This window comes from Danio rerio, chromosome 10, assembly GCF_052040795.2.
Source record: "Danio rerio strain M-AB ecotype USA chromosome 10, GRCz13ab, whole genome shotgun sequence".
NCBI lineage: Eukaryota > Metazoa > Chordata > Actinopteri > Cypriniformes > Danionidae > Danio > Danio rerio.
This window is the reverse complement of record NC_141030.1, coordinates 26,064,692-26,078,971: the sequence shown is the minus strand read 5'-3', so window position 1 is coordinate 26,078,971 and position 14,280 is coordinate 26,064,692. Positions and strand designations below refer to the sequence as shown.

The 14,280-nt window shown below is 35.9% G+C and overlaps 1 protein-coding gene and 1 long non-coding RNA gene across 3 annotated transcripts in view; both read right to left on the bottom strand.

Moving 5' to 3' along the window:
* efnb3a (ephrin-B3a) overlaps window positions 1–12,999 on the bottom strand; it is a 72,322-nt gene extending 59,323 nt beyond the window's left edge. For both annotated transcript variants that reach the window (XR_015501113.1, XM_087270552.1), the window contains exon 1: window positions 11,984–12,999. Coding sequence is in view for 1 of the 2 variants with exons in the window: in XM_087270552.1 (XP_087126678.1) it covers window positions 11,984–12,132 (149 nt within the window). In the remaining variant the exon portion in view is untranslated. The remainder of the gene's footprint in view (window positions 1–11,983) is intronic.
* The window catches only part of LOC147842056 (uncharacterized), a 592,784-nt gene that overhangs the window by 381,903 nt on the left and 196,601 nt on the right, over window positions 1–14,280 (bottom strand). The window lies entirely within an intron of this gene.

Below are 14,280 nucleotides of genomic sequence, written 5' to 3'. Positions count from 1 at the left end.
ACACAATGGAACTGAATGGTTACATGTTTCCAACATTTTTCTATTGTTTAACAGAAGAAATAAACTAAAACAGGTTTGTATCAAGTGAATAATGAGTAAATGATGACACATATTTCTGTTTTGGGTGAATATCCCTTTAACTTATTTAATTATAATGTCTATGCCAATAGTTGCCATTTTGAAAGTGAATCCCTACTTTGCAGCAAGTGGCCAATGCTTCTCTTAACAGCAAAAAGTAAATCTATCTGTCCTTTGTTATAATGAGAGGATTTGGGAACATGCCGAAGTTCTACCTACCTTAAAACCCTCTGATTGGCCAATGCATTCAAGAGCTCAACAGATAGGTATGTGATTGGCTGCTTTGCCCAACGCTGTAAACAAAACTCTCAATGCGCAATTGAGCGTTTGCCAATTGTATTTTACCAAAATCCTATTATTACAGCTTCTTACTGCTTTAGCTTTTGTTTGAAGGTGTTTAGCACCCCTGTAAATCTGGGATTGGTCCTTGTGATCAAAAATAGCTCAACAGAGTATGACTAAATAGTACGCAGAGGTCACAAGACCTCATTTGTCAAAACTAAACTGCATTGCACTGACACATGAGACCGATAAGGTATTACAGGCACATTACAACAAATATGGTGCAATACTGAAAATAATAATGCAATTCTCCAGCTTAGCAGCAAATACTATGATCTGCCAGTAAGATATTGTGCACCAGAAAAACTGGTCTACTGGGTGGTCTTGTGTTCTGGTCAGGTCGAGGAGCTCCATGCGGGGAGCTGATGGGCCCAGAGGCTGCTGACTCCTCAGCCCAACATGAAAAGACTCATCAAGCTCCAAACACTCGGATGATTAAAAATGAACGTCACTAAAAATAACCTTCCCTTTGTTTGGAAGAGAGGGAGGGGAGGGAACAGGGAGAGAGGAAAACTCCCAACTCACTTTTCATGTGTTCTCTCGCCTTCTCTCAACTCTTGGTTTTCATGTTCGAACTGAGCCGTGAGGGAATTCATCCAAATCTGATTCTTTTTAAAGTTTGTGGATGAAATGTTCTGCGGCCTGTTTAGTATATGAATATCTTTGCACGCACAGATCGGAAGTGTGTAGCTTCAATGTTCAACACACCGTGTTTAGATTAATGGGGTAAATGTGCGGCTAGTGTTTTACAACAACTAATTAACTACCAATGAAAGGTTAATGTGACTATATTCAATTTCTTTTTAATGTTATAATGTAATTAAAATATAATTAGTTAAATAGACTTAAGCAGTAATTTAGTTGTTCAAGCACAAAACAAGATGAAAAGCTGTTTAAGAGCAAGCACCATCAGGAGAAGCAGGCGAGTGCTGAACCTAGGCATGAGATAACCGGTTTCAAGGTTTACCATGGTTTAGAAAAGTCAAGGTTTTGAAACTGTTTTCTGTTATATCGTTCCTAAGGTATATGTAAGTTTGTTTTCTTACATGCTTTTCACAACTATTTTATTTAGTTTTTAAGGCAATGGTATCTCCAGCAGAAAGGTAACCGCCGCATTAAAAGCTACTGGTCTAAAATATTTTAAATGTTTCTTAAAATTAAATATTTTGTGTTCAATGAAACTGTGTGTGTGTGTGTGGGGGGGGGGGGGGGGGGGGGGGGGATTTTGTTGTTTTGTACCCAGACATTTAAAAAGAACTTATTTTGGAGCAGTAATCACAATACCATGAAACCATGATATTTTTATCCAAGGTTATCATACTGTAAAAATCTTGCCCACTCCATTGAAACTCCATTGAAAATACTGTGGTAAAATAATAATATAAAAATAATATTTCCATATTTTAAAGACATGGACATCCAGCGTTCCCCTGGCTCCTAGACTGCAGCTCTGCACAAAAAAGTTAGGCCAGAGAAGAAATGGTTTCTCTCAGGGTTTTTTCCTCACTTTCAAGAACAAGTTTTGTTCTTCCGCGCCACTGTCTTGATTGGTTTGGGACTTGTGGAGCTCTGCATCGATGGATTTGCTCTTCAATGTTTGGACTTTCAGCAGTGAAAAATCAAACCACACTGAACTGAACTAAATTGAATTGAACTAAATTGAACTCTGAAAACTGACCTCAAACATTCTCAGTTTACTAGAACTTCAATGTTAAGCTGCTTTGACACAATCTACATTGTAAAAGTGCTATAGAAATAAAGATGAATTGAATTGAATGTGCAGAACTATGGAATTGAATGCACTTCTTGTCTGGTCTGAGACCCACTTTATATCGCATCTCAGTCAGGCAGTAAAAATCACTGATTTTTAAAGAAACCAGATCTTAAACACAGCGATTTTGTAATGGATTGACAGTTTACCAGATGTTTATCTAAAGTTTGCTGGCTTACTTAAAATGAAAAGTGCTTGTGCATATACCACATTCAATTCCAAAGAATTGCACAGAGGTCAGTAAGTTAAGGTCAGACGATAAAATATATAAAAGTGTTTTTGCCAATTGTAACTAAAAAAGCGGCATTAATGCGTCCTAAAGTAAAGTGAAACAACTATTAACTCCAGCAAGATAAAGTCATTGTATGCGGAGCCATAGACCTTTATCTATAATGTATAATTATGGAAACTGTGTTCATCATAAGTGAAAGCTATGTCATGTTTGCTGGCATCATGCAGCCCTGTCAGTCAGCATTTCACTTTAAAGGGTTAAACGAATAACGCACAATACTACTATGATTACAGAAAAGTTCTCTCTGTTATAATTCACTTACCTTTAAATACATTTTGGTGTGATTATAACCTGCTGTAAAAAAACAACAATGACTGCGTTTTGAATGAAAAGCTGTAATGTAGGAGTGGCGGGATTAATTTGGTGTGGCGGAAACCATGGTCTAAATAGTGATACTACAATAACCTTATTTACTTCATGAACTGTTATTAAAATATTAGGGATGCTCCAATAAATCAGCCGAAGATTGATATCGGCCGATAATCACATTTCATGACTCGATCGGTACTCTGCAATCTGGCCGAACTCATGATCTGACCGCAGGTGTTTGCTTATGAGTTTACAAGAAGATGAAGACGCACAAACGCTCCCGTGTATTATACATAGCCTGAGCTGAAGTAAAATAAACGAATGAATTGTTTTTTGTAAAGCTGCTTCTGGCCATTACATGTTCACATCTAAATGGTTATAAGATACATGTTTAAGGTATTATATGCCTAGCTAGGGCGAGATACTTACTTACATACTAAGAGAGAAAATGTGCTTAATGCGTTATAAAGCTTGAAGCATTAGAAATGGTACTCGGTATCGGGTGATCACCATGACAAGAAATTGGTACTCGGTATTGGCTGCAAAAATACTCATTGGAGCATCCCTATGTAATATGACTTAAATGTGTGTTACTTTTTAATGTTTTTGTAATTAATTGCCAAATTTATTAGAAATTATTTGATCACCAATTAGATTTTTTGTATACTATTATGGGACATAAGAGAGTTAAAAAAAAGGACGACAAACTAGTCTAAAAAAACAAATACGTTCTCGTTGCTGTCTGTTTACGTTTCTTTATTTTGTTTTTTAACAATTCATTGTTCATGATTCTCATACAAAGCTTGCCAATTATCTGCATTTCTCCTTCAGAAACAGTGAATGCTTGTCCAACCTTCATGAGAATGGCAAACATGACACAGCAAAGGAAGAAAAGAGAGAAGGGTTTTTTTCCCAATAAATTGGATAATCTCATAACCCTAATCTTGCGCAGCCTCAATCCATAGATGACATTCATCAAAAGTGAACAACAGCTAAAGAAACAATCACGGTCGTCATCGTCATAAACGTGTTTTACAAGGAGTGCTGATGTTAACAGATGATGTATAGCACCATCTTTGTCTCTAGTCCACCGTAATACCTCCTCTGTTCACAACCATCATCAGAGTAATTTTAAAACTGTAATTATGCTTTCCACACACAGTGCAGGATCATGCCAGGGCTTTGAAGGCATGCCAGAGACGCACCTTTGAAAAGCAAAATTAAATATGAGTGAAACAAGAGAGGGAGGTTTTCATCAAGAAGATGGCAGGTCCAGCTAAATTACAATGAAATTGAAAGCTCAAAAAGTCAAGCGATGATGCTTGAAGGCTTGTTGGTATAAATATGAACGCCTTCGTGACAGCCACAAAGAAAAAAAGTGTGATATATTCATTATTAAAATAAATAAAAAGAGAATTCTCTCTAAATCTCATTTCTAAAATGTTCCTATGCAAATAATAATCCAAGTCAATATCATGAAAATGCAGAGCTGTACACCGTTTCAAAAAAAGATCCATAACAACTTGAAAGGTAACAAACAAAGCTTGTATACAGCATCTCTTTACCTCTGCTGTAAACAATGCAGTTCTTCTAGGACTGTTTAAATTGTAATTTCTTCACTTTTATCAAAAAAATTAACATTTGAGCAATTCCATACAAATGTCAACGTTGCCATGAAAGTAATTCAAACTCTGTAAGGCCATATTTGCATGTTTTTTTAATGTCCACTTATCAGTACATTTTGGTATAAGGTATTTCAAACTATCTCAGAATTGTGTGATATGTTTATTCCTAAATACCCCAATGTCTGTTTACCGAATGATTATTATGATCTAAACTTAAACACTCTCCAAAGTAGAATATTTCACACTGCACTAACTGCAGCCAAGAAGGTTATATTTAAAATACGGCATGATCCGGCATGATCCGGCATTCCCAGCGGACAAAATGTGGCTTATTGAACAATAAAATATTGTGCTGTTAGAACGTTCTACAGCAAGAATTAACAGAGCTAAACCCCAAACAATCAAAGCAAGGTTTGATTTTATTGAGAAAATGTCTTATATAATAACTAAACTAAAGCATACTGAAAGATAAATAATATTATATTACAGGTGTATTGACCTTATTTCAAAATGCGGAAGTGCGCCTGTTTTCGGGATGGTTTTAGAACTTCCTATTTAGTCGCCTATGGGAGAAAACGGTCAAACTACTTGCTCTACAAACAAATGTTTTCATTACTATACAGACCAAGTAGAATAATATAATAAGAAAATATCAGTTTGCAACATCAAGCATAGTAACGAGCATAGTATCGTTTTTTTGCCGTCGTCGGCAAAGAATAAGGTGAATAAAGGTCTCTTTCTTTTCCTGTGTATTATTTATTTATTATTTTATTGTATTTATTTTTATTATAATTTATTTTTTAAATGTATTTTCATTTAATGCAAACCCTGGCTTGTATATAGTTGTTGCTAGCTACGTTTGCTGGCTTTGTTCTGCAATAAAATTATAATCATCAAAATAGAAAACTGTTTCTACGTTTTTTTGTGAAAGCAATTATTTTAAAGTACTTTTAAAATGTCTGCGTCAATATTTTCAAACAATTATATTGGATTTACCAATGTGCCAATTTTACATCTGTCACACCCATAACAAAGCTTTTTCCTCATAAATGCAAAAATGTCAAATAAAATAAGATCAACCATTTTGTTCTATAGAGAGCCAACTCTTATCCTCTTGATAAGCATTAGTTCTTTTGGGTTGTGCAGTTTAATTCACAGAATTTCTACAATGTATGTTGTATACTGTAAACTCCCAGACTTTTTTTAGTCTTATCCATAACGCAAGTTTATTTTCCTCATTTAAAATATACATTTTTTTTACAGAATGATATTTTTCTTATCCAAAAACAATAATAGTGAAGATATTTCTGTACTACTGAAGACTTTTAATACTTTTTGACCATTCGTTTGAACAACATCTGTGCTTGGGGGCTTGAAAATGCAAACTTTTGAAAAGTTAATTATTCGTTTCACAGGTTTAGTCATTTATGTGGCCACTAAAACCACTAAGACGGTTTTTAATTTATAAAATTAAATGTTTAAATTCATTACAGAGCTCTCTCACTACTTTAAAGGCAAGTTAAACCACAAGGTTTGACATGTTTTTAACAAGAATGTGGAAAACAACTGCCTTTAGAATAGAAGGCTTTTGTTCCCCAAATCACCAACTCTTACCATGGTTTTACTGTTGGCAGAAATGTGTGATATTCATATAGACCTTATACAACTATTAACCTATTATACTGTATTGATTTGAATAAAAATTTTATCACTTAAACTACAATACAGTTTAATAGATTAATGATATAGTTGTATTTTTTTGTGCAAAAACAAAAGACCATTAGTAAGAATACGAATTCATACTATGATGGTTGGGTTTAGGGTTTGGTGGTGGTAGACGTTAATAAAATACAATAAAAATACACAATCTAGTAAAAACGCGACCTGCTGCAAATGCAGGTCTGTATAGGTCTACAGCACGGAGAACGCAACCAGCCTCTGAGCTGAGACAGGATCACGTGAGCTTTACTGGTGTTCCTATTGGCTGTCACTCAAGATATTCGCTCTTCATTTGCATAAAATTTAAAGATTCTCAACTTTGTTGCATCGCTTGACACTCCCACCTGATCACCAACGATCGCTGTAGCTCGCGTAGATGGAGGTTGCCGGAAGTTACTCACTCTCAATTGAAATAAACGGTCGCTTGTCGCTTTGCCACTGCAAGTCGCTTGTAGTGTGAATGAGGCTTTATGGACTTGTATACTTAAGGTCTTTTGTTAATCAAAATAATAATAATAATAATAGAAACCAAGTTAAAGGGATAGTTCACACAAAATTATAAAGACTTGGTCATCATTTACTCGCCCTTCACTTGTTCCATTAATAATAATTAATTAATAATTAATTTCTTTATGTTGTCCTAACACATTGTTTGGAACACAACATTTTGTTTACAGTGATGATTAGCAGTTTTACATTTATATCTGGATCCATACTAACGTTCCTGCCATACTTAGACCCAATCCTAATTCTATTTTTGTACCCCTACCCCTTCCCCTTGAAACAGAGTGTGAAGAGGAAGGGCTTCAAAAGGCTTCACCCCTAAGAAATGGGACACCTGACACCTGCACACTTCATCATATGTCATCGCGATCTCTTGCTTCATGAGATCAGACAATCGTGACTGCTGTAGTTTTTCCAGTTGCGTTATTTTTTGGTATTTATCTTCAGGAAATCACTGAAGGCATACATTATGTTATCATATTGATCAATTTACACCCTGGCCATATTCATCTATGTAAACACAAGAAAACAACATTAACGTTATGGCAGAGTGTAAAAAGCTCATTCCAGCTACTAGACTTTTCTTTTTTTTGTAGTAATTTTTTCAGGGTTTTCACCTTTATTTTTAATAGGACAGTAGAGAGAATTGACAGGAAAGAATGGGGAGCAGAGAGGAGAAGGATTGGCACAGGACAACAGAATCAAACCCGGGTCGCCGCACTAACCACTATACCACTGGCGCCGACAACATTTCTGACAGGAGATTTGAGACTCATCGAGTGACAGAATGTTGTGGGAGTACTATATTATTATTAGGGATTATAGATAGCAAAATTTTGCGGTTTTTATTTTTGCGTTTTTTTTTAAGCATGTCGGTAAAACACAAACACCATTACTAATGTATTAACGCATAGGCTGGTTTGTTTTAAAATTCGTAATGACATAAAATCCCAATTTTTGCATCTCCTTATTTCCGTGTGCAGCCATGCTGCCGGTGTAGCTGGAGTGTTCTGGGAAATTTTCTTACCCCTTGGTTTTGAGTGTGGTCCTGAAAAATCTCTTTCCAGGGGTATCTAGCTCTTCCACTTAGTCCTACGCCTTCAAGCTAAAAAGGATTGGGACACTGCTAACCCTTCACGTGAATGCACAAAATGAGGGGTGGGGGTTAAAGGAAGGGCTAAGGAGTAGAATTTGGATTGGGCCTGTCAAGCTGCTGTCAAGCATGCTCATTTCTAAGACAAATCTTTTACTATCATTAGTATTAATGTGTAGTGCCTTGCTACCAAATCAGGTGTTGATGCCTCAGTTAGTAGTATTTGGTGGCACCAATTTCAAAAGTAGTTCTGGAGCCTTAATTGTTGAGCTCAAAACTTTTGGGTGAACAGATTTTCTAAGTAGGAGCATTGAAACATTTCTTTTTTTTTTCTTAGTCTTACGAGTTTAGAACAACATGAAGGAATAAATTACAAATTTTGTAATAAATAACAGATTTTGGATTAACAAGATCTGTAATTTATAGCTTCAGAATGCATAAAAACTAGAAGAACCACACTTTATATGTATGAATTCCTATGACTACTAATGAGACCAAAGTGTCAGATTTGTCTGAAAACTCAAACATTTCAAAGCATCTAGACTATTTGATCCACGCTAATCGCCTTACTGTATGGAATTAACTCGTTTTACTTCCCCAAAGAAATCGTAGAAGAAATATCGGTGATAGAATTCATACTATAGGCTAAGAAAGAGCAGCCTGTGAGAAATTAAAGACAGAAACCCAGAGAGGAAGAGGGAGAGAGAGAGAGAGAGCAGGGACACAAATGTAAGAGGTAATGAATGAGGAAAGAGAAAGAAAGAGTAAGATGAATAGGTGAAGGGAATGTGACAGAGAGGGAGAAAGACATTAACCCCGGAAAGGAAAAGTGCAGTAGAGAAAGTGTGTATAGAGGTAGTAATCCCTTCACAGATGGCTTTGTTGCTTGTCTGATGATGATGGAGCAGCCCATATGATGAACTAATGGAGGGGTGTTGTGTGGAGGATTATCCTCCCACTCTCACACCCCTGGAAACTGAGGTCAAGTGGTACAATTCCATTTTCAGTCCATTTAATGCCACAATCACAAGCTCTCTTTTAACAATGTAGCATTTTCCGCGAGGTCTTATCTTTTCAAAAAAACACTCTCTCGCGCACAAATGGCTGGGAGATGTGGGAGGGCCTTGTACCGTGAAGCACATTTACGAACCCTAAATCCATTCTTTTCACTAACAATGTTTAATCTCGCTCTGCTCTCGGTCTCTAGAAAGGCTCTATACAAGATCTTTCACCAAAGAGAACCAATCAATCACAGACTCGCCAGAAGAAAGAAAAAAAAAACCTAGCACGACTAGTAGAATGGTCAAAAGTCTGAAGATCTGAACACTCTCTGAGGTCTGTCAGTTTTCCAAAGTATCTTTTCCTACCCTTAAAATGTTTTAATTTGAAACACTTAACCCAGTTAAGAACGCTTTTATCTGTCTCCAATTAGCAGCTGATTCATTAAATATTGAGGGAGCTATGAAAGATTAAATTTTTAATGTTCATTTGAGGCAGAGACTTGTACAACAACTTCCCCCGGAGCGATGCATGGAGACAGTCTGTGCTCGCCATTGATTACGCTCATCGAGGGGCCGAAATCCACTCCTCTCCTCCCACACAGCCCTCCATCCCATAACCTGTCTGACCTGTTTCAACATCTTTTTTTTCCTCAGCACAAGCTCTGTGGAGATACTAATGGTTTTCTCCAGACGTGAAACGTGCTACATGACTTAACAAGACCTTTGAGAGTTTGCCAGTCAACTTCATCAACTTTCAAAACCCATCCTATTCACATTTTAATGCACTTTTCTGGTCTTATTGTGAACTGAGCATCTGATTTTCTTTGAAATATGTTCCTCTTTCTCTGAAAGTTTTTTTTCTGTTGGCAACACTTGAATGTGGGTGAACTTTAGGATGCCAATGGCCAAAAATGTAATGATACTATTAATTTTGAGAAGTAGAAATGTTCTTTGCAAGGTTATTTAATTGTATTACTGTAACCGTTGTATTACTGTATTTGATGCATAATATAAATGTTTATTTTGCATTAAGCTGGTCTTTTTTGTGCCAATTGTTCATACAAAGTTAAAGAAACATTAATTAACAGGTTACTGTATTTTGTTAGTCGTGTTTCCAATTATTTATGCTTTTGATCTGCATTGTGTGTGTCATTTTTGATGTACTTGTTGGACAAACAATAAAATGACTTTTATTGACATTTAGTTGTTTTAATAAATGTTTTATCTTAATTGTTCATATGAATTACAGTTTAAAAACAAATACAAAAAAATAAATACATAAATAATAATAATAATATTTTGCAAGCAGTTTTTTTGTTGATGTTATTTTACAAATTTATATACTATTTCTATTACAATACATATCCTAAAAAATAATACCTATAAATAGTTTCAACATTCAAAATTGTCTGAGCAGAAAACACGGCCCCATAATGCAAGAAAGTAAAAATAATCAAAATTATTTAAAAGTTATATGTTGGGTGTATAAACCTACAGACAGGCATTTTACATTAGTTTCAGATTTTGGCAATAATATTTAGTAATATTTGAACTTAATGTTTTAACTTTGAAAGAAAAAAAGGTTGAAAACTAAAAACTAAAATGAAACACCAAGTAGCAAACTCTGATCGATCAGTTTTCTTTTTCATTCTTATATATCATAATTAATCAATTCCTGACAGAAATATAAAATTCTACACAATGTTTTTCCATCATGAAATATTCAAATTTCAAAATGAATGTTGCTGTGTGATAGTCAAAGAACGAATCAGATGTTGTGTTACAATGTTCAGTTGAATCTTGCATGTGTCAGTCTGTGTGAGAGGGAGAGAAGAAGAGGAGGAGTGGAAGAAAAGAGTGAGGTGACCTGAGAGAGATGTGGTTGGTGGGGTGTGAGTAAACACGTTGACCTTTTCAGATATCAGAGGAACATTTATTTCATATGGATGAGTGACTTTCTCTATCTCTTCTTATATATGACATTATCTACCCAAACCCTTCAATTTCAAGCAACCATTTTGCTTAACCTCTGTTTAAAATTATTATAATTATTTCTCTTTTAGCCAACCATGTTTATCTTTCTGTCTCAGGTCTATTTGTCATCTCTTATACTTCTCTAACATCTATTAGAATGAAGTTTAATAAATACATCTCCATATCCTGATACACATTTATTTCAACATAAATGCTTAACTAGAACTTTTTCTTTTACTTAAATTCTCTTTTCCTTCTCGGGGTAAAGGGAACTCCTGAATCTGTGCCTCACTCAAGGTCTACATTCTTCTTAAAGTGGCTTCTCCTTTCCTGCTGTCCAGACAGCATCCTCAGCACAGGCGAAATTCAGAGGACCTTTGTGTGGGTTTGCAGATTGTGTCACTGCGGGTAAAGCATGAATGCCTTATCTAGGGAGGGCATGCACGCGACCCATAATCGGGAGGCAGCCAGCCGGAAAATGCCCCCCTTGCCTCTCTCAGTTGAGAGTGTCTGTCCAAACCGTTAACTAGACTGCAGCCCAGGCCAAAGTCACCCCTGTCCCAACTTGGTTTAAGTTTGCATGTAAGGTTCCCACACTTTTTGACCTATTTTCATGAATTTTTCCTTTATTTTTTTTAAATGATAGATTGTTGATCGAGAAATCTTACACTCCAAAAAAAAAAAAAAAAAAAAAAAACTTAACTAAAAAAATAATTTCTGGAGCCCTACAAAAAATTCTACTGACCTTAAAAGTATCCTTGATGTTTTTGTTAAGTTTATTCTTGTAAAAGGGGTTCATTATTGATGCTCCGAAGAACTTTTAGCATTCATAAAACTTTTTTTTCGTTCCATAACAGGTTCTTTAGTGTAAAAGGTTTTATATAATTCTAAAATTCACTTCATAAAAAAGAAAAAAGGGGATATTTTAACATCTCTCTATTGAAAAGTTATCGGTTAGACCCAAAATAGTTCCTATATGGCATAACTGCTTAAAATTTCAGAATCTTCATTTCTAAGTCAAAAAAAAAAAGTTACTAGTTTTTTTTGGGTATAAAATTCAGTTTGCTCTAGTTTACCACCTGGAAACATAAAATCTGACAAGTTTACCACCTGGAAACATAAGATCTGACATGTAATACATTCTTGTTTTCATATTTAAACAACAAATACAAATAATTAAGTCCTACCCAATTGGTGAAAATTTTATTCTCAATTAGTCTTTATAAGATTTAACTTACTGTAAACTTGCATCTGAGTTCTCAATTGACCACATACCTTCTATTTAAAGTGTTCCAGTAGACTGGCTCCATGTTGGTCGCATCCACTGCTAAACTCTCCATCAGGAAGATTAATAGAAATCCCAAAGCACTGACCCAGTCCGAGAACGCCATGGCCACCCAGGCTCCCCTCGTCTGGATTCCCATGTTCCTCTTATAAGACAAATGAATGGGACCTAATAGAGACAAAAGACTAGTAGAGGGCTGAACTTCACCAGATCCCTCAGCGCTTGAGGAGGTGCTGTGACCGCAACATCCACATCTGAAACACCCGGAGCTCAAATCTCTGAATGTTTGTGGAAGAAATCAGATTCAGAAACATCAACCTCCTTTGTTCCATTCAAAGCAAGCAATGACCTCAAATGAAAGTCGCAAGTATTGTCAGATTTGAGAAGGCACTGCCATATGCTCAATGTATGAATCTGATTCGAGGTGAATTTCAAACAATGTTATGATTGTGGATGTGGTGAAGTTGAAGGTTTTGAAGTGCACGCAGACTGATGCGGGGCGCCAGGTCCACTGCGGGTGATTTTTTAGAAATGTTTCTCCATCAACCGCAGCATTAGCATTTCTATCAAGGACCCCAAGTTGTATTTTGACTCCCGATGAGACACTGAACATCCACCCTGAACAAATAACTCAGTCATTCAGCACACAAAAGTGTCGTCCGTCAGCGTTAGTGCAGGAAACGTTTTCTGAGGTCCAAAATCAAACTTTTCGTTCATCCAAAACATTCACGTAACGTTTTATTCATCCAAAACATTCACGTAAATGTGAGGTCCAGTCCTGCAACAACGGTGAGGATGTCCACCAAGACTTACTCAATGAATTAGAGTTCGACTGGAAAAACAAGAAACACAACCGGTTTGGGGCATTAAAAGAAACAATGTGACAATAATCGATAAGAGTCGATTATAATAGACGCAAAAAGGTAGGAAACAAGAAACGAGGTAGTCCTGTGGTCAACAGAAACAACGCGTGCCGTTCGCTCCGTCCGATTCTCTGCTGCTCTGCAAAGTCTCGAGCTTTGACTCGCGCGCCGGCGGCATTGTTGCCAGATCCCCAGAGAAACAAGCAACCAGGTCTGAAAATACAAGCTTAAACGAAATAGTAATTGACGGCAATTGCGTTGATTTTAAAATGTTTGACGATTATACCATTATCATGTTTAACTGTAAATACAGTAAACAGTTTAATTTAACAGATTAAAACACGTATTTAATAAAGTACATATTTAAAAAGACGCTACAAAAAATATTTGTTGTTGTTTTATTTCATTGAGTGAAATGTGTTGCTTTTTTAATTGCTTATAATAAGCGGACATGGCAACAACTGCTGGTGGTGAGCGCGTTTGATAGCGACTGCCAGAAAGGAGTTTGGATGTTTTGAGAAAAGCTTCTCTCATGAGGATTTTGTTTAGTACTCTCAAATTTAAATGTCACTACAGCTTATCGGGCAACGAATCAAACATATTGGCTGCGGGGTCGGAAGGGTTTGAAGTATTTGAATGAAACAAGGAACCCGCCTCAACTTTAGTCTAGTTGCTCGAGGCGTATCAGGATAGGGTTTGTTTAGTTAAACCTTATGCCTCTAAAAATTGCCTCTAAAGATAGCACAAAAGGGCAAAACTGGTTTGTTAAGGGAATCTACCAGTAAAATCATTGAATACGCCTACAGTTTGATCCTAAAGAACACAAAATTAAAAAGAACACTAATGTCCATCTTACAAAGTTAAATATCAAACATTGAGACCTATAATAATCTAGATTATTGAATCTTTTGCCATGTCACTCAAGCTTCTCTCTTAGGATCTGAAGAAATGTGAACGTACTGCCTCATAGTGGAGAACAGCTGCAAAGCATGTCAAAACTCCCAAATAATGAACAACAGAGGCGGTGATTTGGAGGTCCTAAGCAATTCCAGGTATGGGTCCCAAGCAATGAAACTCGAAAGATTCTCTTTCTCTAGATATTCCTTTCCCTGTAGATTTGTTTTGTAAATAAACTGCGTGTTAAAAATATATCTTAAGAGGAACCCCTGGTTAAAAAACAACAACAATAAAATCTTAATGGTTAATCCTAAAAGAGAAAAAAGAAGCAAAAATATTAAGATGGGTTGAAGATGATATTCAATTTAAGCCAGTAAAACTAGATTTAAGATTTAAACAGTGGAGTTTGCAAGGTACAACATCCTTCTGTCTCATCACTACTGATAATGAATTAGAAAGTTTTCAACAACTTTTGAATACATATAACTTAGATAAACAAGACCTTTTCAACTACCTTTAAGTTAAGA